At 43.0% G+C, this 23,545-nt stretch overlaps 5 protein-coding genes across 7 annotated transcripts in view; all 5 read right to left on the bottom strand.

Annotated features, from left to right (window-relative positions):
* The window catches only part of usp40 (ubiquitin specific peptidase 40), a 14,769-nt gene extending 13,832 nt beyond the window's left edge, over positions 1–937 (bottom strand). The window contains exons 1-2 of the mRNA XM_056590968.1: positions 258–937; positions 97–164 (exon numbers count right to left, since the gene is read on the bottom strand). Coding sequence (XP_056446943.1) covers positions 97–164; positions 258–453 — 264 coding nt within the window. The 5' untranslated portion in view covers positions 454–937. The remainder of the gene's footprint in view (positions 1–96; positions 165–257) is intronic.
* Positions 938–1,072: 135 nt separating this feature from the next.
* Positions 1,073–9,323, bottom strand: tspeara (thrombospondin-type laminin G domain and EAR repeats a). Of its 2 annotated transcripts, XM_056591352.1 has the most exons (14): positions 9,009–9,323; positions 7,658–7,894; positions 6,903–7,126; positions 6,395–6,774; positions 5,714–5,804; positions 5,290–5,449; positions 4,990–5,121; positions 4,821–4,891; positions 4,441–4,602; positions 4,088–4,295; positions 3,669–3,901; positions 2,488–2,666; positions 1,966–2,067; positions 1,073–1,664 (listed from the first exon to the last, which is right to left on the bottom strand). In XM_056591352.1, the coding sequence occupies exons 2-14, from the start codon at positions 7,743–7,745 to the stop codon at positions 1,511–1,513; spliced, it is 2,184 nt and encodes a 727-aa protein (XP_056447327.1). In that variant the 5' UTR covers positions 7,746–7,894; positions 9,009–9,323; the 3' UTR covers positions 1,073–1,510. The 2 variants fall into 2 exon arrangements, with proteins under 2 accessions (XP_056447327.1, XP_056447326.1); XM_056591351.1 differs by lacking the exon at positions 9,009–9,323 and having other exon boundaries at positions 7,658–8,391.
* A 717-nt stretch (positions 9,324–10,040) lies between these two features.
* Positions 10,041–13,034, bottom strand: sumo3a (small ubiquitin like modifier 3a). The gene is made up of 4 exons (XM_056590513.1): positions 12,885–13,034; positions 11,933–12,061; positions 11,639–11,710; positions 10,041–11,396 (listed from the first exon to the last, which is right to left on the bottom strand). The coding sequence occupies exons 1-4, from the start codon at positions 12,903–12,905 to the stop codon at positions 11,334–11,336; spliced, it is 285 nt and encodes a 94-aa protein (XP_056446488.1). The 5' UTR covers positions 12,906–13,034; the 3' UTR covers positions 10,041–11,333.
* A 361-nt stretch (positions 13,035–13,395) lies between these two features.
* Positions 13,396–18,012, bottom strand: pttg1ipa (PTTG1 interacting protein a). 2 transcript variants are annotated; one of them, XM_056590511.1, is made up of 7 exons: positions 17,734–18,012; positions 16,962–17,014; positions 16,491–16,599; positions 16,104–16,206; positions 15,162–15,227; positions 14,624–14,670; positions 13,396–14,274 (listed from the first exon to the last, which is right to left on the bottom strand). In XM_056590511.1, exons 1-7 carry the CDS (start codon positions 17,816–17,818, stop codon positions 14,237–14,239), a joined length of 501 nt encoding a protein of 166 aa, XP_056446486.1. In that variant the 5' UTR covers positions 17,819–18,012; the 3' UTR covers positions 13,396–14,236. The 2 variants fall into 2 exon arrangements, with proteins under 2 accessions (XP_056446486.1, XP_056446487.1); XM_056590512.1 differs by lacking the exon at positions 17,734–18,012 and adding an exon at positions 17,172–17,665.
* Positions 18,013–21,178: 3,166 nt separating this feature from the next.
* The window catches only part of myo10l1 (myosin X, like 1), a 42,764-nt gene continuing 40,397 nt past the window's right edge, over positions 21,179–23,545 (bottom strand). The window contains exons 40-44 of the mRNA XM_056589748.1: positions 23,348–23,471; positions 22,869–23,222; positions 22,125–22,301; positions 21,383–21,574; positions 21,179–21,283 (exon numbers count right to left, since the gene is read on the bottom strand). Coding sequence (XP_056445723.1) covers positions 21,179–21,283; positions 21,383–21,574; positions 22,125–22,301; positions 22,869–23,222; positions 23,348–23,471 — 952 coding nt within the window. The remainder of the gene's footprint in view (positions 21,284–21,382; positions 21,575–22,124; positions 22,302–22,868; positions 23,223–23,347; positions 23,472–23,545) is intronic.

Below are 23,545 nucleotides of genomic sequence, written 5' to 3'. Positions count from 1 at the left end.
ATTGTTAGCTTGTTTTCACACAAACAGACAATAGCTAGAGACAAGAGCTACAAGTTGTAGCCGGTATGTTTTAAAGTGCCCATGGTGTACACTTACTTTGGCCTCTGGTTTGTCTTTGCCTTCCAGAAGTCCCAATTCCTCCTGCCCAAGGCTAAATAGTTCCTCTGCATGAACAAAAACAAATCGAATTTCCGTTGTAATTATAGCCCATGTGTATCTCCATAGCCCATTTTAATGAAGCGTGCAGGCAAACTGACCTCTAAACTCTGGTGTGAACAGCAGGGTCTGCAGCAGGGAGTTGAGGTAGCAGGTACCCCCCTGGTTCTTAATGCCGCTGAGATTGCTTTTTCCCCTAGTTGGAGGAGGCTCCTCTATACCTTTGGCAACTCTTCCCAAGCCTGGGTTAGGAGAAAACCCTGCTTCCTCCTCTTCCTCAAAAAGACACCCAAACATTGCCTTTAACCTAATAGCTTTAGCTTTCGTTAAAAAAAAAGTGTATGTAGCCTTGTATCTATCTACGTGTCGGTATTGTTGTTTGTCCTCTTGCTATCTCATCTTGGTCTTGCCAAGTTCTCTGTTGACAGTGGCTGGGCTGACTCTGAAATACGAGGATTTGACGGGGCTAAACATAGCTACTATTACCGAATGTGATGTGAGAAGAGTATCGATGAAAGACTAGGCTACGAAATGCAGTACGATACCCGGGGGGTGGAAACTGACAGCAAGGAGACCAGTGCCACAACGCTTACGATGAAATCCTGTTCCTTCCTCTTACTTCGGAAAACATAAACGTTTATACTGCCATTTGTGTTTTTTACGCGGCACAGATTGTAACTTTAGCTTTTTCTACCTTGCCAGGTGTTTTCAAAGATAATACACAAAACGTAAATAAATGTAACACTGGCAGACAGCACGCGGCCATGTTTCCTGAACAGGAGGTTCAATGCGGAATTCTGGGACTTGTAGTTTTCTGTAGTAACACTTTTCTGTGAGTATTGGTTTGAACCAATAACAGTGATATTTATGAAAAAAAATGATAACGTACACATTGGTATCATGAATTATCCTACGTGATTCATATTTTTTTATTACAGAATAAATTCATGCAACTGTTAAAATATAAATATTCCCACAGGAAAGAAGAATATGAACACATCTGACCATTATTTCTAAGCACTATTTTTGCATTATTAATTGAGGTACACTGGTTTCACAAACAGCTTCAAAGAAGGCTACGTGAGGCTCTGAAGATTGCTTACGATTGAGCCGAGTATTGTAGACAGGTAGGCTTACAGTAAGAGTATAATTACACATTATCGCACGTCTGCACATGTGCGATACTCTCTCTCTCTCTCTCACACACACCAACACACACACACACACACACACACACACACACACACACACACACACACACACACACACACACACACACACACACACACACACACACACACACACACACCACACCTGTGTTTTCGCACACCCTGTTTGGTGTGCTGACTCTCTTCTAATGAGTTTTCAACATAAAGACTTTAGACAGAGGAGCTTTGGCGCTGGAGTAGATCAAATACGATTTCTCTTCATAAGTGAAAAATTCCCAGTCACTGCACCCGATCGTCGGAAGCCAGTGAACAGGAACAAATCCTTCATATCCCTGCCACCTATAAATTGTTTGAAAGAAAAACAAAGTCACTATATCAAAGCCATGTCCGCTAATCGAGAGACAGTACATTGGGGACTTTTTTGTGGCATGTCTCTTCACATAAATCCACTGGTATGTTCCTAATGAGCTCCCCTTGGTCAAAAAATCTTGTGCAAATGTTTGAACTACTGTTTCTTTAACGTGCCTGTGGCATTTATAAAGTCCACGGCATTATCATCTTCCCACACGTAGCGCCTCAGCACTATAAATGTTGGAAACAATTCGACATCGGGAGGGGGCCTCTTGATAAGAGTGAGTACCTGTAGAGGACACTGTTTAGGGAGTACGAGTCCCCATCAAAGGAGTTTGCAACCACCAGGAAGTAGTCTTCGCCCAGGATGAAGAACTCCCAGTCCACCGCACTGGAGGGAGGGGGGGGGGGGGGGAAGAGAGAGAGAGAGAGAGAGAGAGAGAGAGAGAGAGAGAGAGAGAGAGAGAGAGAGAGAGAGAGAGAGAGAGAGAGAGAGAGGAGAGAGAGAGAGAGAGAGAGAGAGAGGAGAGAGAGAGAGAGAGAGAGAGAGAGAGAGAGAGAGAGAGAGAGAGACACACACACAGACATACACAGTCATTTGTTGCTGAAATGGTAGAATATGGTTATGTGTTTGAGAGTATAGGAATTTATGCACTCAAGGTATCTAAGAACATGGAGTCCCCCAAATGGCATTTATTATACATTGTTACAGAAGAATTACTACAGGACTGAAGACAATATGAAAGGGTCTTATGAACACAGCTCTATGGCTAAAGGTATAACTACAAGGGAGTGTTTTACGTTTGTTTACCTGTAGGTGATGATGTCTTGAAAGCGAACGAATAAACGAGCGCTTAAATCGAGTTCATAAATGGTGGAGTTGATGGCGTACTCGCTGGGCCCGCTTCCATGGAGCCGGTGGCCATTGGCCACGACCAGGAACACCCGGCCGTCAATCTGAAACATCTCCCAGTCGGTCGCACAAAACGTCTACAAGCCGAAAAGAAGAGGAAGAGGTAGAACGGGAGGTGAGGCATTGGTACTAGGGTGAATGTCAGGTGCAGCTGAAACGCGACTGGGTAAACAGACATACAATGAATAGAACATAGAGTCAGTGATTACTGTCCATCTAGACACGTACATTGTAGAGCAACATACAGCTAGATTAGGGGTCAGGTAAGATACCTAAGGGTAGGCATTGGGGATCAAACCCAGTACCTTTCCGGCCTGCAGTCGAACACCCTAGCAGCCGCTACACTATCCTGGTTCCTGGAGATTCCCCCGTCTTTAAACTGATTAATCGTTGCATGCCTCTAAGGGTTTCAGAGCGTCCTCAGATCCAGTTGTGCATGGAGTTCCCCCTTAATCAGTAATCCCAAACCCTTCTGCGGTTTCCCCATTCAACTCTCAATGTGTCAGCGTGATCACCTACATTGTGATTATGTTCTAATATACAACTGGCTATCGGTTACACGTCAGAGATGTGTGTCTCACGCAGAACGCTGCTTCACCACAGCCTCTATTTCAGGCCTTAAGTCTTGAATCCATGGACGCGCCCCTTCTCATTCATTCCTTTTCCACTTGTCTTTCATTATAGTTTTATCGCTTGCTGGCTCTGTTGCCTTCTTTCTTCGTGCAGGGACAGGAAGGCTATAAATAGCCAACTCAAAGATACAGATCCCATCAGCAACAATAAAGCCCAGCTCAAAAAGAAAATGGTAAGTATGAAATCATGCAGATAAATAATATATGAAAGTGCTGCTCAACTACTGAGGTCAATGCAAACACCTGCCAAAATTGCTCGATAAGCCCCAATGTAGGTCTTTATCAATTATATTGATGATTGTACTCATGTTTCCACTGCTTATTACATTATTTATAATTCTGATTTCTTTATAGATTATCATTGTGTCTAAATCCAGAGCAGGTTGGGGCAATTATTCTCTCTCTCTCTCCCCCCCCCCCCCCCCCCCCTCACTCACTCCCTCTTACCTTAATGGTTTGAAACACCTGGAAGCTCCCACTGAGCCACACATAGATGACAGAGTCTACGTGAGTCGTCACGCCATCAAAAGCATTCGCCACCACCAGAAAATGGTATGGTCCGACAGTGAAGAACTCCCAGTCGTAGGCCCCTGAGGTCTGCAGCCTCTGGTAAACCTCAAAAGACTTGCTTCTTCTGTTCCACCGGTACAGAACGCTTTCTATAGTGTGGTTGTTGTTTGCTAACGTCATGGTCCAGAAAGCATACGGGGAAAGGAATTAAAAGCGAGAATTAGATATCACAGAAGGAAAAAAAAAAATATTCAACAAATTTGGGGGACATTTTGGTAATTTGGTGTTGGTGTTTTCATTGTTGTTGTGGAAGTTAGAATGTTTGAATGAAACAAAATTCAAAAGATTCCACTAACGTTGTCTGTGATTGGCCACTGCGAGATAGGTGTGTCCATTGATGCTAAAGGCTTCCCAGTCCCTGGCGCAGTGGGTCCGAAGGGTCTGGTAGGTCACAAAGCGCTTCCTCTTCTTGCTCCACTTGTAAATGATAGAAAACTCCTCTTTGGCCTCTTCCTCAGCCAACTCTTGGGACCAACCGCCAGAGTTGGACACTACAAGAAACGCCTGCAGTGAATTAAAAAAGGGAAAACAGATGATCAGAGTCTGGAGCATGAATAATGGGATCCTACCACATGGTTCCATATGCTTTACATCATTTTGCATTTTCCCAAATCCCTTCCCTTTCCGGTCTGTTCTTCAACCTAGGTACCTTTTCGCCCAAGGTGAAATATCTCCAAGACAGAGCTCCATAGGTGCTGATACTCTGGTAGAGCTGGAAACCTGACTGGGACCATAAGTAGACCCCAGAGCCAGAAGATGTGGAGCGATGGGCCATGGCGGCCATCAGCCCCATACCCGGCATCTGGAATACCTAGAGGACAAACAAAGTCCAAGTGTCCCAGAAATGTCTGTTTTGCAGGTATACTCAAATGTATCTAAAAGGTACAGTGTAACTGTAATAAAGGTATTAAAACGGTGATAAGAAAGGCAATTTTATAGGTAGAATATACATACGTATAATAAGCAAGTAACACATTGGTTAAAGGTTGTAAATAGGTGTTTGTTTAGGTTGTGTATCATCACGCATACCTCTATGTCGTACGTTTCGGAGCTGGTGGTGAGAACCTGACGTTCCACCACATAGTCCAGACGCTTGTGCTCTGAGCAGGGGTGAAACAGAGAAATGAAAGTCAAGATTTTGCAATCATTGATATGATACCTGTGCATGTGGATTACATTGAGCCGCTACAGCTCTCACCCTCCAGAAGTGGGATCCATGTGGCGCCATCGCAGAGGTAGAGACCCTTCCTGTTGGGGTTGAACCATAGTTGTCCCCGCAGTGTCTCTGAACATGAGTTCTGGGGACCAATTGACACTTTCAACTGTGCCTCTGCGGATGTAGAGAAATGACAGGCAGTGAGGGGTGATAGTTAAAACAGAAAGACAGACAGATAATCAGGTAGACTGACAGACAGACGTGACAGGGATTAACTATCTTGTGCTTTTGCCCCGATGGGATCGCATATCTTTTAATGGAGGCATCATCAGGGCAGATTACCATAGGATGGCGGGTGGCTGTCAGTCTTCTGTGCTTTGACAGACAGGTCGAACAGAACTGGTGGTACTGAGAGGGTGTTTATCCGTCCGGGTTCAGAGGACGGACAGACCTGGGGGGTGGCATCCGAACCAGGCACGAGGACCAGCTGTCGGACCAGACCCTGAGCACATCAGCAGCAGGTAAACCACAGGGAAACCAAACTCAGTGTTGATTCAAAAACAGTGTGCATGTTGTAATATTTAGTGTCATATCTTGAAGGAATGAATACAAATTATGTTATTATTAAACATATAGATAATATGCAATAACAATTATATACCTGATATATATATATATGCGTTCAAAGTGGTCAATAGCTGTTTATTTTTAATCCCCATTGTAACCTCTCTGTTGTTTATCTTTGTTTTATTTAAAAAGATCTTACTGAAAACAGGCCTTTCCATCTCCCACGGCTCCCCAGGTGGAATGTTGATCCCTTGATGTCGAGATCAGTGGGGAAAGACCTGGAGAGACCCCTGAGCACCAAACACGTCGCATGATCAAAAACCCACAATGTCTGCTGCTATATGTTTTGCTCTCCATTTACAAGCATTCAAAAAGCATGGGGTGAATCAATCAGAGAATCTTCCTTATTGTTCTGTCTTTTAGTTTAAGGAGGAGTATTTTCAACATGGTACTGGAGCACTGATCTCCACCTACCCTCCCCATGCCCTGCGGGAGATTCCTCCCTACCACTAGAGCAATCTATCAAATACTGTCAAGCTGTATGGCTACAGGCTCAAGGTACACTTGGAACTGAGCCATTGTGCTGCGATGAAGGATGTACTATAACCCCAGGCAAGGGCTTTAGAGGAGTAGGAGGCGGAGGTGGGGGGGGTATTTCACAGAACCACAGGTGGGAGGGAACCTGTAACGTGTGTGTGTGTGTGTGTGTGTGTGTGTGTGTGTGTGTGTGTGTGTGTGTGTGTGTGTGTGTGCGTGTGCGTGTGAGTGTGAGTGTGTGTGCGTGAGCGTGAGTGTGTGTGTGTGTGTGTGAGTGTGTGTGTGTGTGTGTCTGTGTGAGTATGTGTAGCTGTTTAAAGCAAGCAATAAAGATCAAACTCACATGTCTACCGGGGCATTGCAGTCCACGCTGAGTGTGGCGCGCTGGCCTGTGACCACCAACACCAGCGTGTGCCACTGGCTTTCCGTCAGCTCCACCCCTCTGAACACCCAGTTCTCTGTGGCCTTGGCGTGACCCTGGAAGACCAAGTGCAGACGACTCCCGGCGATCTTCAGCCCCAGGATGACTGCTCCCCGCTGTCTGGCGGTTGCTCCAGACGCCTCATCTCCTTTCTCTTCTTGTTGTTTCCTGGCCGCCGCCGCCGCCTCCTCGCGCCTCCCCGCCGTTTGCCCCCTCGTCTTGTCTTCCTCCGTCATCCTTCCCCTAACCGTTCTGTTGTCGTAATCATTTTCCTCCAACAGAGAAAAGATGTACTCGTTCCTCTGGAGGAGGATGAGGAAGAAGACAAGAGGTGGAAATACGGTGACAAATAATGTAATAATCTCAAAGACCGTGGGACCCCGCTGTCTAAAACTCAAGATGCGTCAAGCCACGGACACATGGGTCTTACCTTGAGATCAGCGGGGCTAACCTTCAGGGTCACCACGATAGAGAAATCAACGGGAAAGAGGTCGCAGTTCACCAGAAGTTGGGCGGAGGGGAAGCTCAGGGAAGGATGCGGGCGAGAGAAACGCACACCCCTCATCCCTCCGTCCTCCATCACTCGAACCCCTGGTGTGGGTCTGGAGGTGTCCTTCTCCAGGACAAAGGATAGGAGATCCAGAGGGGGTAAATCTGTAGAAGATGGAAAGATTTAGGGCCCGTCACATGTTGGCTCCTTCCCCCCTCAATACATTGGCGCACAGAATTTACTACGCTATAAAGTAATTAGCTAGTTAATCCTATATTCCAATTCTTTAAAGCATGGTTCCCCTGGTATGCAAGAAAAAGCCCTTCAGTAAAGAAGTGCTGTGTGGGGGGAGTGAATAAAAAGAATAAACATGATATAAATCAATCCCTTCATAGAAGTACAACACGTTTTTCCTGTTCAACCAATTTGGGTAACGATCATTTTATCTCTGTGCCATTTAATGACGTCAATATTAGATTGTGTGCCAATTTGCGCTTCAGCCAAGGGATTTCCCAGGACTGGTTGTTATCGAGGAAAATCTGTAGACAAACCGCAATAATAAAGAATCAAGAAATCTTTAGGATGGGAAATGGGGAAAATTAAGCCAAGACACAAAGACACAGATGAGGAAAACGGACACAATTGACTTTAGAAAAAAGGACACAAAATGAGATTAGTAGAACAGAATGAAATACCTGTACAGTGTCTCCATGTCTGTGCTGATGTTCCAGTGGTTGTGAGCCTCAGGATTAAAAGCAGTAGGAAGATCATGGGGGACATCATACCCTATATCCCCATATCAAGTGGAGTGCCCAGCCAGTAAGATGTCTCCTTTACTACCTTGTATCCTTCAAGATAATATGACCAAACAATAGTGTCCTCTGGAATAACTTCAGGTCACGAATCATCTCCACCTCAGCAAATTCCTCTAACTGAAAGCCAGATTTAAAAAAAAACGAAGTTCTGTGAGTATACTGTGGAATCATGAGATGTAGGAGAGAGGCAAAGTCCCAAGGCATATATGTGCTATCCCGGAGGAATCCATTCCTCTCTGTGGCGAAGCCAAGACCAACACGCCCCCTTTTAAACACCAGAGACATGCAAATGATGAGCTATAGTACATCCTCCTTTCACCTTCCATAATTAGACAATGAGAGGGGAGGTTGGGGGATGAAGCTTGCCCTCTATGTGTCTAAGGGTATTCTTGTGACAAAAAAAATCCCATCAGATGATAAACACACAGGGCGACAATGAGATGGTAAACCACATTTCTGTCATTAAATGATTTCCCCAGGCTCTAAATGTGCTGCAAAATGTCCTTTAATTTGGTCAAAACTAAACCCACAAGCCTGATCGGAAACCGACTGCTGGGCCATGTGACATAGAGGAACATCATCTGAAAACGATTAATATTTCTTCTGCATTATGAGGAACAACTGTACATGCCCCAGACGTGTGTGCGTGTGTGTGTGTGTGTGTGTGTGTGTGTGTGTGTGTGTGTGTGTGTGTGTGTGTGTGTGTGTGTGTGTGTGTGTGTGTGTGTGTGTGTGTGTGTGTGTGTGTGTTCTAGCCTAGCTCTTCTGGCTATCATACATGTGTTTACATATAAGATCTAAAGATATGACTTTTAAAACAATTTCTTCGAAGGTATGAGAAAAACCATTGCAAAGAGGATGATGGTTAAAGATAGCCATCTTGGCCTATGTAATATGTAGCCTTCTAAGCAGATTAATTGCCTTAACTGAGCAACATACTCGAAGCAATCGTAATATAGTCACTACTGGCCTGCACATCTACCTCTCAAATGATTTGCAACGTCAATCTCGTTTATTCGTGCTGGTTTACTATGAAGGCAGCGCTTCGCCTAGGTGTGTAGGCCTATTTGTTTGGTTGCTAAAACAGATGTCGCTAAATTCTTTCATCTGTTGGGAACATTTACAAGGCAAATCTCCTGTCCCACATTAAAACACATGACTGCTTTCCATTTTTCTTCATAACCCTTACAATCATGTCTACATCTAGTCCCGCCCAAAGCCGCACCCGTACCGTGTGTGGTTTCAGCAAACGAGTAGGAAAGACCGCGTCAGGTTTCCTTATTCCTGTTGGACTAATCAGATTCTGCGATTAAGCCACGTTCACTGTTCCCAATTTGTCCAATCTGACCTGTACGCTTATCAACCGATGCGGACACCTGCTTGTAAATAGGGTCGTTAGTAAGACCGCTATAAATGATATCCTTATCATGCTCGTGTTATCTATGTTGCCTGCTCATCTGAATTATATATATATATGAAATTGATTTTAATCTAATAACGCACTTGTGATAAACGATTGTGTTGTCGATAACGAACGCTCCCTTCGTCAAACTTTTTAGTCTACACTGGCATGTGAAATCGACATTCACCAGCGTCCCCTGCTGGGTTTAAAAAAAACTGCGCTCTTCAATAGAGCGCTTTAACAAGGGTGAGACTGGAGCATGTTTTTTGCATGGCTTTCGAGATTCAAAGCCTTTTTCAAAGTCAAACAAATATTCATCAGTAGAGTAGAGCAGGTTGCCGGCTGGGAAGCCTGTCAGATAACTTAGTGCCACCGGCCTTATCAGGAAAAGATTAGACCCATATCTATACAAATGCGTTTTATGAATACCCACAGGAGACAAATATAGCACATATAAAAAGATTGTTCCAAAGCAACCTCAATAAAAAGATGTAAACAGGAAGCTGAGTACCAAACTATATTTATTGTAGCTATACAGTAGTAAAAGACAACAAATAATGTACAAATCAGTAGAGAAACAAATGAACATGACAAGACCTGTGGGTACAGAACACCAGCCTCCCCTGACTTCAGATGTCCACCCCACCCCCCTAAGCAAGAGAAGCTCATGCAGCACTCAATGAAGCCTGAGAACAATACTATTGAGGTTATTGCTGGAGCCATCCTCACGCGCACACCCCTGGGGAATACTGTTGCTCCATGTCTTGGGAATTCCATTTGTTTTAAAAATGGTGATCAGACGTGTGAAAGGCCCGTGAGTAGGTACCCTCATTGTTCTCGCATATGGAGAGATTAGAGAAAACATTTTGGTAGATGTAGGTAATACCAAACGGAATTCCCTGTATGAAGCCGGCACCTTTGTTTGGTCGTGCTGGTGAATAGGATGCTGCGTGTAAATATCTATAAATCCTCAAAATCTAATCAAAAAGGTAATGTCAACCCAAAACGGCTACGAAGGGGACAGGGGGTCCAAATGGTTTCAATTTACCCCACCTCTGTGTAAAACCAGAGGTATGCTTGTTTTTTCTCAGGAAACTTTGGGAATTGTGCATTGACCCACATCACAACAATGAGAGCACCCCGGATTCTTCATTTATTCTTGCTGCACTCACATACCAAAGCAGAATAGGCCTGCTTCTCAGTAGAACTATTCTGGTTTGGAATCAAGTGATACCAATATACACCAAAAAAAAAAACTCCATGGGAGACAACACATTGCTATACATTATCTTTTTGCATGATTTAGGGTATAACTTCACAATTAGGGTAAATTACCCATTAGTTAATGCTGTGCCAAATATTAACTCACATTTAATTGTTTAAGTGTTTGTTTCAACAAAAATAGGATGATTATAGGATGATAGTCATCAACATTAATCCTTAACCCTATGCAACTTCAGATTATGGGCTCTTCTAAAGTTATCTATTGGTTAATTAATGTACACTAATTGTAAAGTTTTACCAAATCATGCAATGAGCACCTTTACTTGCAATGAATTAAAATTACGCTGCCACGCTCAAAGGGCCATCGGTGACTCCGCAGAACAAAACCAGAATGAAAACAGGAAGCGTCGTTGGTATCTAGCTTTAAACAGAGCTTCCATTGAGTGATGACAGATCATAGACTGGCAGGAAGAAAAAAACAGCAGAACAAAATGTCTGGAACTCCCAATTGACAGCAAGACATGTGTAAACCAAGACCCTCTACTCAAAACTATTTGAAGCGTTTTACAGAGGAAGGTTGAAGCGCCGACACGCCATTGACCCCCACGATCACTTGCGTTGACCAATCAAAAGCTGCAATGTGGGTTAAGGAAGTGTTGTGGTGATTGGCCAGCTGAGAGAAAGTCAATAACTTGAGTAAGAGTTCAGTCTTGTCTGTGACAATACAGTGTAGCAAGGCTCCCAATCTGACACAATGAAAGGGCAAAGAAAAAAAATATATATAGAACAACTCAGACATCCTCGGACAGGAAACAATAAAAAATAAAATAATGATAATTGAGAAAAGCTGAAGAGAGCAACCATGTAGAGGGACCGTAAAGGTGGCTGGGGGCAGGGCTTGGAGGTGACCATCACTGCAGTGTGCGGGGCTTAGCAGAGCCCACCCGTCTGCTGCTGGAAAACGTCTATGGTGTCTTCATCTTCCATCTCCAGCTGACCAGAAATAAGAGGAAACGGGGCAATTGGAGTATTTCTGTCAAAACTGACCCAATGATGCATTTTGCAAATATTACAAATGTTCTATTGTGCTCGAATTAATAACTACAGATAAAAGATTTAGACAGATTCATTCATTTCGGGCATCTGAAACTGAAGCGGTATTTGAATGCATACATCGGTACAATAGTAAGTCCATGAAAAGTTATTTAGCCATTGATAAGGACTTATTTTCTAACCTGTGATGGTGTGTCTGTTTCGTTGATAGGCTGACCGTCAAACCGGAACCGTATCTGCCTTATTGAGAGACCCTGTGAGAAGAGGGAACGCAACAGAGTCAGAGGCTGGGAGATCTTAACAGGTAAAAAGAAACACATTCTGGTAACACGTCAATTTCTCATCAAACCTTGAACCTGGAAAAAATAAAGACATCCATGTGCAATCATCGAATACATGACAACAAAAAAAAAATCGGTGTTTATTGTCTTGGTGTTCAAATAATGTGAAAATGTAACTAGCATGTCTTGACTTACCTGTCGTTCGCAGTACGCCTTCATTAGTTTGCTGAGGGGTGTGTGCCTCTTAATTTTAAACTGGACTACTGATCCGTCCTGCCCTGCAACCTTCAGGTTGATGTGGTCGTTCTCGGTCTTTACACCCTCCTAGGAAAAAGACAGAGGGGATACTTTAGTTCAAATTCACACGAATGATAGACAGACACCACAACTGAATCGCACCGGCCGATATGCACATCACAACAAACTGTCTATATACATAGAGCAAGAGGGTGACATCAAGATTATTCTACATTGGTATTCGATTATGTTGTTTTAAATATGGGCACGGCTTCAGAGCAGTGCGTCCCAAAACACTGCAATAATAACTTGCTATATGGTAAGTCACATATTGTGCTACTAGCAATGTTAGCTTTAGGCTAATGCGTTAGCGGCATGCCAGAATGGGGGGGATGGGGGGGCATGGACTTCCTTTAGCGTCATACTACAGGCTACAAATGCTAGCAGTTTGTTTTGAAAATGTGTTTTTGGATGAATCACACAAAGGTTCAAAATGCAGCGTGGATGGCGTGGTCTTCTCTATCAATGCGTCACTATTTTTGTGCTCCGTTGAATTTCGCCGGTGTAGTAGCGGCGTTTTCAGACATTGCGGACAAAGCGTGGTCGACAAAGAAAGCCCCGCAAACCACAATCTCCGTATTACCAACAATTGCGCTAACTATTAAGTAAAGTAAAATAGAAAATGAATTGAACTACCTAGACTTTTGTCTGGGATGCAATATGCAGTCAATTGTAAATTCAAACACTCCATATTATGGTTCCCATTCATTTGCGAAACAAATACTGCGCCGATTCAAAGAAACGTGCAAACCAGGCCATTTTAGACTACACATCTAAAGAATGGTTTAGCATCAACTGATAACAGGCATCCTTCATGTCCCAGGTGTTAACACAAACCTAGTTGTCTCACCTTTGGCTTTTCCTCTGACATCTTGGTTGGATTATTGTAAAATGGCTAAAGGATTACCGGTATTTTAGGCTATATTTGTTTTTCTTGCGCCTCCAACCCTCTCTTCTCCTACAGTGACGGGAACGCGCGTCGACTCTTATTGCTCATTACGATTGGACGTAGAAGAACCACGTGATACGAGAACACGGGCACGAAGAAACTGGAGCGCGCAATAAAGAAACATGCTCGTTCACGCGAACTGAAGAGCTCGTCAAGAATTTAGCACAACCTCCCTCTTACCAAGTATTTACTGATTATCACACAATACCCTGAAATTGGCTACAGTTGATATTCCAAAGGGCAGAGTAGCAGGGGTTGTTGTCCCTTCCAGAAGTAGTCAAAAAAATTTAGATTTGAAAAACAAAATGCAGAAGCCCATGTTTAATCTGATGGATAAATAAAATGATCATAGAAGTTGAAATCATAATTCAATTCTGTAAATGCACTTTCGTTTGGAGATCTCAACCATTAAAAATAGAAATAAAGACATTGCAGCGAACAATCCTCAATTAAACTTTATTTGCGGTTACCAGACGAGTGAAGGCGATACAGATAACAACCAATAAAAACTAATATTTTGCTCAAATTGGATGCTAAAATATGAATTAAAATGTCTGTTTATGACGTTTGATTGGTGGATAAATTGTCTCAAGCCTATGCAAAAGGCCTCCTATAAACAGATCTTTACTTACATCAAACTTCAATTACACCATCTGGACATTCACTATTAATAAACATTTTACATTCTGAGTGCAATTATACATATCTTAAAACCATAAGGAGGCAAATCCATCCTTATGAACAACTTTACTATCAAACACTTACATACTGTGTTTAGTGGTCGTGAGGCAGACAACAAGTTTAAAGAATTTGCTCTATGATTGAATCCACAGAACACACCAAGAGGATGGTTCGGTGACTCGTATCAATGTCTTCCGAGAAAAATGAGAAAAGACTATGCAGAACACAAGAGACTGTTGGCCAATCGCTGAACCAATGACATATCTTGCTTGTGGTTGTCGTTTCATTGATGATAAGGCTGGAATTAGGTCAGCCGCATTCTTCACAAGTTATGTTCAACTTTGAACCAACTAAGTGGAACCTGGGTTGCAGTGACCAAAATAAAATATATACATTACATTAAAAACCTTTGGCTCGGCCAGGCAGTCCAATCTCGTGAGTGTACAACAGTAGTTCAACTTCTCGTAAAGTAATATAAAATAGTTAAGACATTTATTTTCTCTACAGTTTATTGCTACACATTTAGAGCAGAGGGTCCAATCTCTCAGAGGATGAAGTCAAAGTTCAGCATCTCAAGCAAATCTTGAGTATGGGTTGGCTCCCTTCAGGCCTATGAGGAGAAATCTACATGTCAAGGTGGTCCGTTCACTACATTTGGCAACAAGTCTTTTTAGTTAGTAGTAATACTATTCAATGTATAATAAATGAATACATAGCATTAACATCCACCATAACTGAAGGCACAAGAGAAAAGACAACAGCCAAATCTTGTGTCTTTTGTTGATATTATATTATGGGCTTTAAGTGCTTTTATGGACAGGAAAGTGAAGAGAGACAGGAAAGGGGGTTGCAAAAGAGATTAAATTACATGTAGCCTAGGACCATAGGTGGGAATCTAATGTTTGTGTGAGGATGAAAAACAAACAGGGTGTGAGAGTGTTTAAGGAGAATGAACTCACCGTATTTATTTCTTATTTCCTCATGTCTCTCCTTCATCTCTGATCTCCTGTTAAAACACCAACAAGGGTGTGTTCAGAAAATGGCAATGACAAAATTCATGACAAACACACCTGCGTCTCACAAAACCGGTCTGGGGAGTTGGGACACATTATTCAATGTGTGTGCGTGGGTGTTTCCCACTATTAAAAAAAACGTTTCTTTTGTATTGGCATGTACATTACTGGTAGACATTTGCGGAACAATGCAGCTGTGACAACAATTAAGCTCTGACACAGTCAAAAGCCAAAAACCTCTGCGAAATTTAAACCGTTTGGTCATTGGGTAGAGTTATTTCACATTTAAAAATAAAACTAGGAAATTCATCAGCCAAATGAAAATCAACATTCGATCCCTCTTTCAACAAATGATCTTATATCAATATTCAATGTTACAAAAAAGATGACTTGAAGACACGTTATACAAGTAGCTACCGGGGTAGAAGTTATTCTGTGGGTTATTCTGTATACATCATTAATAAAACGAATCCTTTCCCCTCACCTTTGATTTTGTTTGGTCTTTGTCTTGTCGGCTTTTCTGTCCATCTTTGCGTCAAAGCTTTTGGATCTAACACAAGACAAGAGGAAGGTTTTTTTTCCATACTTAAAAAAGAGTTTAAAAATGAGTTTTTAAATCAATATTTAGAGTGCACAGAAAATTGAACCCAGGGTAAAATAAGCCGGGAGTTTATTAAAAAAGACTGTTTTCCAAGTCTGTCCACACAAGTCGATTACCGGCTACAACAAATTATATAATAGAGGCGCCACATTTTTTTAAACATCCGATTATCAAGAGTTGTTGGCGCCTCTATTATATTATTTACAGTAGCCGGTATTCGACTTGTGTGGGCCGATAAGGCACAGACTTGGAAAACAGTCATTTTTAATAAACTCCCAATACGCTAACTAAGTTGTTGATGCTTCGTTTTATGTGTAAGGACCCTCATGCTACTTCAGAGGTTTGGTGCTATTTTTAGCAATATTAGTGGTAAATAAATGTTGATTTAGAAGCGTTCACACTGCACCTAGCCAAAAACATGGAAGCCATTTTGGCTGTTACACACACACACACACACACACACACACACACACACACACACACACACACACACACACACACACACACACACACACACACACACACACACACACACACACACACACGATAAACCTTAATCTGGCAGTAGACGTAGAGGTTACACATAACGATGAAACTATGACAAATGGAAGGAATTGCCAATTCCTTCAAATAGTGATGAAGGTTTTTTTTAAAAGATGATCCCTCCCTGGCTCCCTTTAAATGAAACCCCAAGCAACAATATCAAGAAATTGGTACTCTTACCTTTGCCCTAGTTTCAGATATTTCACTTTCCCAAGACCTTTGACATTTCAAAGAGTTTAACAAATCCATAGAGGAATGAGATGCAGCCAATGATAAACTTACCCACAGTTTTGGCACTTGCAACAGCAGAGCAGACAAACGATGAAAGCAAGGATAATGACTGCACCCACCACTGACAAAGTGATAATTAATATCTGGAAGTTCACTGAGTTGGTGTAAAAGAAGAGAAATGGAGAATAGTGAGTGAAATTATGATAATCTACAAATTGAAAGAAGAACTAAATTCTAATATTATTACTCACTACCTTCTTCAGTTGCTTAAAAACAGCATACACACTACCATGCCTACCAAGTCCCTTATAGTCGTTTTCATTTTGTCATAGGTGATATTGTATGACTTATGTAGTGTTTGTCATTGATGGACATTGAATGTATGGATGATTTGTCTACATGAACAGTGTGTGTGTGTGTGTGTGTGTGTGTGCTTACTCCAACAGAGACCCCAGCGAGCATCGTTCAATGGGCAAACTGCATGCGGAGGGAGGATGGTACTCACAGGGTAAGTTATACACTTTTCAGATGTGAGACACCACAAACACTGCAGCAGAACACAGGACAAGATTACAAAGCAGTAAAGACAAACACATTGTTGTCGTTAAACGAGGGATATAACATCCAGTTCTACAGGACATTCTGAAAATCCTGACACACACACACACACACACACACACACACACACACACACACACACACACACACACACACACACACACACACACACACACACAGAACACGTTTAACAAGTGTGGAGGAGGAGGAAATGGCAGGTTTGGGGAAACATCCAATGTATTGTATAAATTGTTTACAGTGGACTGTGGATTAATACGTTTGTGGCACAACATTTAACCTACAACTAGAGACTTAAATATTTGGTCTTGTTATTCCAAAACAAAAACTTACCGACACATTGGCCAGGCACCCCTCACAGTTCGACGCATTCATAAGTTCACACGCTGTAAGAAGGACATACGTTCGATCATTATGCTTTAAGAAACACTTCGTTGAGTGAGGTTAGGCCTAGTGTCGTTTTACAGCCGTACCGTACGCCACAGACAAACAAACAACAGTCTAGTAAACGTGTCATAGTAGCAAGATAGTTTTTGTTCTCACAATGGAGTGTTTTTCAGCTACTGCTCCTAATCCACTTGGGTGGTAAACCATAGAAACACACCACCACAGCAAACGCAACCGTCTCATTAGTAGACGTTCCTGGTCGAAAATAGTATCATGGACACTTGTGAGTGGGGACATGACACGATACATATCTATTTGATTTCCATTCTTATAATTTTAGCTCAATAGGAGTTTCTTGACACTAAACAGTGCGGCCAGCAGCGAGTTGGAGGAACAGGTTCCTTGTTTCTCCCGCAGGTTTAGTCCCGCATGAACTGAATTCAAAAGAGCCATCCTCCGTGTAATGAAGTCATTATAAGTTAACAAATTGTAGGTAGGCCTACAATCAAAATATTTATACGGAGTACTATTTACTTTAGATTTAATTCCAATTTCTTAGCCTACTTGAGAAAGGATACAACAGCAACGCATATGATTATTACAAATTAAATTCCCCAAAGAAAAATATGCACATTTAAAACCAACAAACAATTTACTGGTTTTGATTAATATTATATTTGTTTTATTGGATTCAATTTGGGCTAATATTTTTACTTACCTATACCCGGTGCGGAAGCCTGGCCGAACGCAATTGTTGATCCAACGAGGATAAGAAAAACGGGGATGAAACTGCGTAAATCCATGGTATAAAGAGAAACTCTTTAACTTGCAGATTAAGCAATGTTTAGTTAAACAACTACAACTGCTTCGATGTTTTAACTGCTCAAGATTAGCCTCACCAACCAACTTTCACGCACACGCTCATTGCGCACTAAAGTTGAAGAGGTGTGTGTACGGTAGGGATGTGGGCGCGTCTATTAGGATCATATGATTCCATGCGTCAGCATTTTTCCATGCACACGGTACTTGATTTAGGACCAGGCCTTCCTTTTCTTTCAAAAAGACAAATAACTAAAGTTCAATAATTTATTATAATTTTGTAAAGCCAGTTACAAATACAAAGAACAACAAACATTTCTCTCTCTTTCTCTTTTTTCTTCTTAAACAAGCACAACGTTTCACTATGTAATGATAATAATAAGATGAACATGAGTGCCAGGCCCCATCTGGCCGCCTGCGGCTTATATAAGGACCCTGCTGTTATTAAAGTTGCTATTGTACGTAGACTTGCGATCAGAATAGTCAGATATGTGATTTCAGTTCAACAGCATTAACCATAATATAGCCTGATCACACTTCTATAATAAATGGCAACTTTTTTTTAATACTCGGGTGATATAGTGACAAAATATATAATAGGTGGGGGAGACAGACACAGTATCACTATCAGAAAGGTTTTGGTTTATGGATTATCAGACTTCTAAAAATGATCATACTCGTGAAGTCCCTTTTTTTATATTCTAAGGATTTCATCAAATAATTCTGACTCCGCTCTTATTCCATATGGGGAACATATGGGCTTGTGGCACTTCACATAGACCACAATTAATACTGAGCTTGAATACTGTTGGTTTGATCCATTCAGTTGAATGTCTTCCTATTTAAGGGCAAATGTGTTTTGGCTGTAAATTCAAATTTTACTTTGGATTGGGTGGAAGTGTCAACTCAGCCACACATGAATGGGACATATATAAACGTATATTTTACCTGATGTCAAAGAAATACACAACCGCTAAGCATTGTTGACGACATTCCGCATGAACAACTTCATAGTCATTTTCCATAACTTCCATAACACTCAATCATTTCATAATTATGACAATTTTTCCCCCTTCCCATCATCAACACCATAACTGCAATACATACAAGTATAAATAAGTACCCCTTTTCCCTCCCTACCTCCTCATACATACTTTTACCCCTTTTTGTTTAAATAACAATCACAACATAACGCTCATTAATATTATTCAGGTGAATTCTCCCATATTCTTCTCTTTTTTTGTTGCAAACAAACACAATTCTTTGTTCTTCTTCTCCAATTTCCATAGATTGCCATCAGTCCCCGCCCTTTGCCATGACACTATGAATACACTCGCTCAATCCCAGCGTCAGTCCCAAAACAATGCACGTTAAAGGGGTGGGGATACACAGCAGAGGAGTGGGAACAACAACAACAGAGAACTTATGGGTGCTGAGAAAGAATCATAGTTTGAATCACAGAAGAAACGAAAACGTCCACATATGGCAGCCTAGATTCAGATGGACATGGATCCTCTTGTGGTTGTATTGTATGGCTTCAATAACGATAACAAGATAATGCTGTAACTCTGACCGGACGATGTGAAACTCTGTACCCATACGAAGGCATACGACCAAGATGGCTGCCGTCTTCTGTGTTTAAAATGTGTGTCACAACACTGTGATAGTGAGACACATCGATGACACAGCCAGCACACAGCATATTGCTGTGTTTTTTTAAAACGTATATAGGTGAATTACTTACTATTTTCCTTTGCATGTACTTTATACAAGAGCGTTCACATTATGTAGTTATAATGGCATCCATTTATATTACAGTGGGTCACCAACATGGATACAACTCTTACAATATGTGTGCGATATACATTACAAAATTATGTTTCAGTTTACAGTATCATACATGTATCGTATGTGTTAATGTGAATATAATAAGATAATGCTTACTGTTTAAGGTAATATGTGGACATACTATATATAGGTATAAATATGAAAAAGAGTACTGTCATACTCTGAATAATGGTATTGTTGTGAATATCATCCGCCATCGGCTTTCATCTATAAAGCATGGCTCATTGCTGTTTCAAACCACAACAAAGGTCTTTATGAAATTCATCAAGGAAGGGCCTCACTCATTTCCCTTCCCCAGTCCTCTATGAAGTGGATCTGCTTAAACTCTACTCAGAAACTTCAACAGTCACTCCAACCAGTAGTTTGAGGCCACACAGTGGCAATGTTACATGGAGCCACGTCCCCACGACACAGTAAGTGAAGCGTGTCCGTGTGTAGGAAGGGGACATTCAGTGTTATGCATTTAGCCCTCAAATAATACTCCCTGTTGGTTGACTCGTGTCAGACATGATGATGTAGCTGATGTTATGGAGTGAGATTGACTTTTAAAAAATGGGGGACGGGGCTTCCAGGGACATAAATTAACATAGACGAGCAAAGAGAACCCGAGAAGAAAAGCGCAAGCAATAGAAAATTCAGCAATAAAACGTAATAAAGAGTAGAAATGGGATGCAAACACTATCAACAAATATATGTGAAGAGAACGAGAGAGAGTGAGAGAGAGAGACAGAGCAAGAGTGAAGGGGCTGGGTAGGTGTGGTGGAGTTGAGGGTTGCGGTAGGCTGGGTAGCTGTGGTGTGTAGGGTGGAGGGTTGCTGTACGGCTGGGTAGGTTTGGTACGGTGGAGGGTTGTGGTAGGGCTGGGTAGGTGTGGTGAAGCTGAGGGTTGTGGTACGGCTGGGTAGGGTGGAGGGTTGCTGTAGGGCTGGGTAGGTTTGGTAGGGTGGAGGGTTGTGGTAGGGCTGGGTAGGTGTGGTGGAGTTGAGGGTTCTGGTAGGGCTGATAACCCTTAAGCAGGGTTCATTGTGGATCCAGGACAGCGGGACATGAAGGAGGGGTAGATTTTGGGGTCAGAATCATTGTGCTTGTCACTAGTGAGGTTGGTCCAGAAACAAAGCATTACAGCAGAGACATTTGGGGTGTGCTTGAACATCTACATGCAGATACTACAACTGGGATGGGACTCGTGTAGAGGACCTGCCCTAAAATAGCTGTTATTGTTTTTTTTCCATGCTCATTCTTAAATAGACATTGACATATTGTCCACCAAAGTATTGATCATTTATCCAAATATAATCAGTGGCCACAGGGGGTCGACAGGTGTCCTAATTTTCCCACCTTCTTGCATTTTTGAAAAAGACGACTTTCAGTCAATCATGGACTCGAGGATTTGGCAAAACACCAACACACACTATCCTGAGGAGAGCAACATCTGATGCCTCTCTGTGGTGGGGCTTGATGAAGAAAACAGAGAGCTTTGATTGGTGGACGACCACTCAGCTCATCCATGCACTGCCGACGCTGGAGACAGACAAGATGCTGCAGCGTTTCTTCACTATCATGTTGATGTAGGCCCTCATGATCTTTGCGACATCCCCAACCTGGAAGGTAAAGGGTGGACAGATTAGCACACAGTGATACTCTGCACGTTCTAAACAAGACTTCTTTGAGCGGCACTCAAACTACCGTGAGACCCTTACCATGGGAGTCTCGAAGAAGATCTCCCTCTCGTCCACAATGATCTTGTAAGTGCAGGGTTGTGGAGCTCCGAAGAAGGTGATCTGTTCATACCGGAAGGTCTCCAGGGGCTTGGGCTCGCCCCTCTTGTACACTGAGACATTGTCCGCACTGACTCCAAGCCACAGCTCATGGGGGTAGCCACCCTCTTTACACTGTGGAGTAATTAGAGGTAAGAGAGAGTTATTGAGGATGGAGGTGGATGACACATTTTTCAATTGGATATTGAAGAGGTTCGATATGGGTCGCCCTTGTACTGTTTTCATCCCCCTCCCTGCTAGAGCCCTGTCTCTGAACCCCCACTATTAGTCCCTGACCTCACCCCCGTCCCTGACTGACACCGGTCTCTGAACCCGCACTGCTGACCGATCAAAGAATTCATATGATCATTTCCGAGATTTTCCAGACCATGTTTTCAGATATTTAAGGAGACGCTAGGTAAATCTCACCAAAGGATTGTTACATCTAGACGGAACATTGTGAATCAAACCTTTTATCTCTGATCTTTGAGTTTTTAACTACATTTCATTGACAGAGGTCTGCCGGGCTGTTTGTGACCCTCGTGAGAACGGTTCCGTGTTCGATCGCATATGTAGCCTACTTGTTGTTGTTGTTGCACAAGATTCCTATCTCCTTCTTGCTCCTAAATAACTCTAACTGAATCCATCCAACGACTAAATAGTAAACTGTCAAAACCGTCCTCACCTCCACATCAAACAGAGTGGAGCCGTAGCCGGGCCACTCCTTGATGATGCTCATGTAGTTCAGCATGGCCTGGTGCTGTGGCAGGCCCTGAAGACGGGTCCACTTCTCCAGGACGTTGGCCCGGGTGGCCGAGGTCTCCTCCTTCACCCACATCTCCAGCATCTGCTCCTCCTCCACCTGGAACCCAGCCAACACGGTTCAGTCCACCAGGCAGTCAGGGTCATCAATGAGTGGATCAATTAATTAGTGGATCGCTCAGGAAGCCAGTTAAGCTGCTTGTTGCTTAACATGGTGGCAGCAGTGCTGCCAGATTGGGCGGGAAAGTTGGTCCAATCTGGCAACACTGGATGGCAGCTGCATCGTCAGCATTTTATCTTCCTTAATTTGAAAAAGGTGTTTGTATGGGTTTTTACAGATCCATGGGAGGTGATGTTCTGAAGCAACACTGAAGAAGACATTAACAATGTCTGATTTTGTTACACCATGTGGCTGTACAACTACAACAGAGCACATGCCCTGTCAACTTTGACTGGCGTGCGAGCCGGTTTGAGTGCAGCTCGCACGATATCGCCGAAGCCTTATCTACCAGCCAGCACTGCAAACAGTCTCACACAATGGCTTCCCTGCAGTCAGTGCGTGTCTCAAAGCTACATTCATGGGTCAGCATGGCGACGCCCTCTCCGTCTGTTGCCCTGTGAGACAAATCAACACAGTAATACCCTCAGACAGTCCTCGGCTCCATACCTTCTGTTTCTTCAGCGAGCCCGTTTTGAAGCTTCTCCTCAGGGTGCCGTCCAGGAAGCTGGGGGTCCTACGCTTCTCTGGGGCCCCTCCTACAGTCCCCTGGATCCCGGCCACCCCCTTCCCATCCCCCACCCCTGCCCCTCCGGCCCCCGTGGCCCCCGGCCCGGCCCCTGTCCCCGGCTTGGTGGAGTGCATGATGCGGTGGCGGAGACGCGCGATTGGATAGACGTTGCCCAGGCTCCATCCCGCCCTGCCGGCGCCGTCGCCTTGGAGATACTGAAGCCGCAAAGCCGCCAGGTTCTGCAGATTCTCCTCCGAGGCCGGGAAATGGCCGCTGATCAAAGACTCATGGGCCTAACAGAGAGACAGGGGGATTAAGGGAGAGCTAGACATACAGACCATCCAAAATACAACGTCAAAGCTCTTGCTTTAACAATGACAATACAAAACCTTTGGTGTCGTGTTTGTCGTGAGCTCACCTGCTCAAACATGAAAGCAAACTCCACTCCTTCTTTAGGCATGCTCTCTACATCCAGGAAGCAATAGAGCTTGAAGTAGAGCCTCCACTCTCCCTCCTCATCTTCCTCTTCACTTCCTGCCAGTCTAAAAATAGGCACACAGAGCGGACAGAAACACTGTTGTGAAAGCTTGACTGCCTATGAGATGATATCAATCAA

Source organism: Gadus chalcogrammus, chromosome 5 (assembly GCF_026213295.1).
Source record: "Gadus chalcogrammus isolate NIFS_2021 chromosome 5, NIFS_Gcha_1.0, whole genome shotgun sequence".
Lineage (NCBI taxonomy): Eukaryota > Metazoa > Chordata > Actinopteri > Gadiformes > Gadidae > Gadus > Gadus chalcogrammus.
The sequence above is the reverse complement of the archived record's forward strand: the minus strand, read 5'-3'. Positions and strand labels throughout refer to the sequence as shown.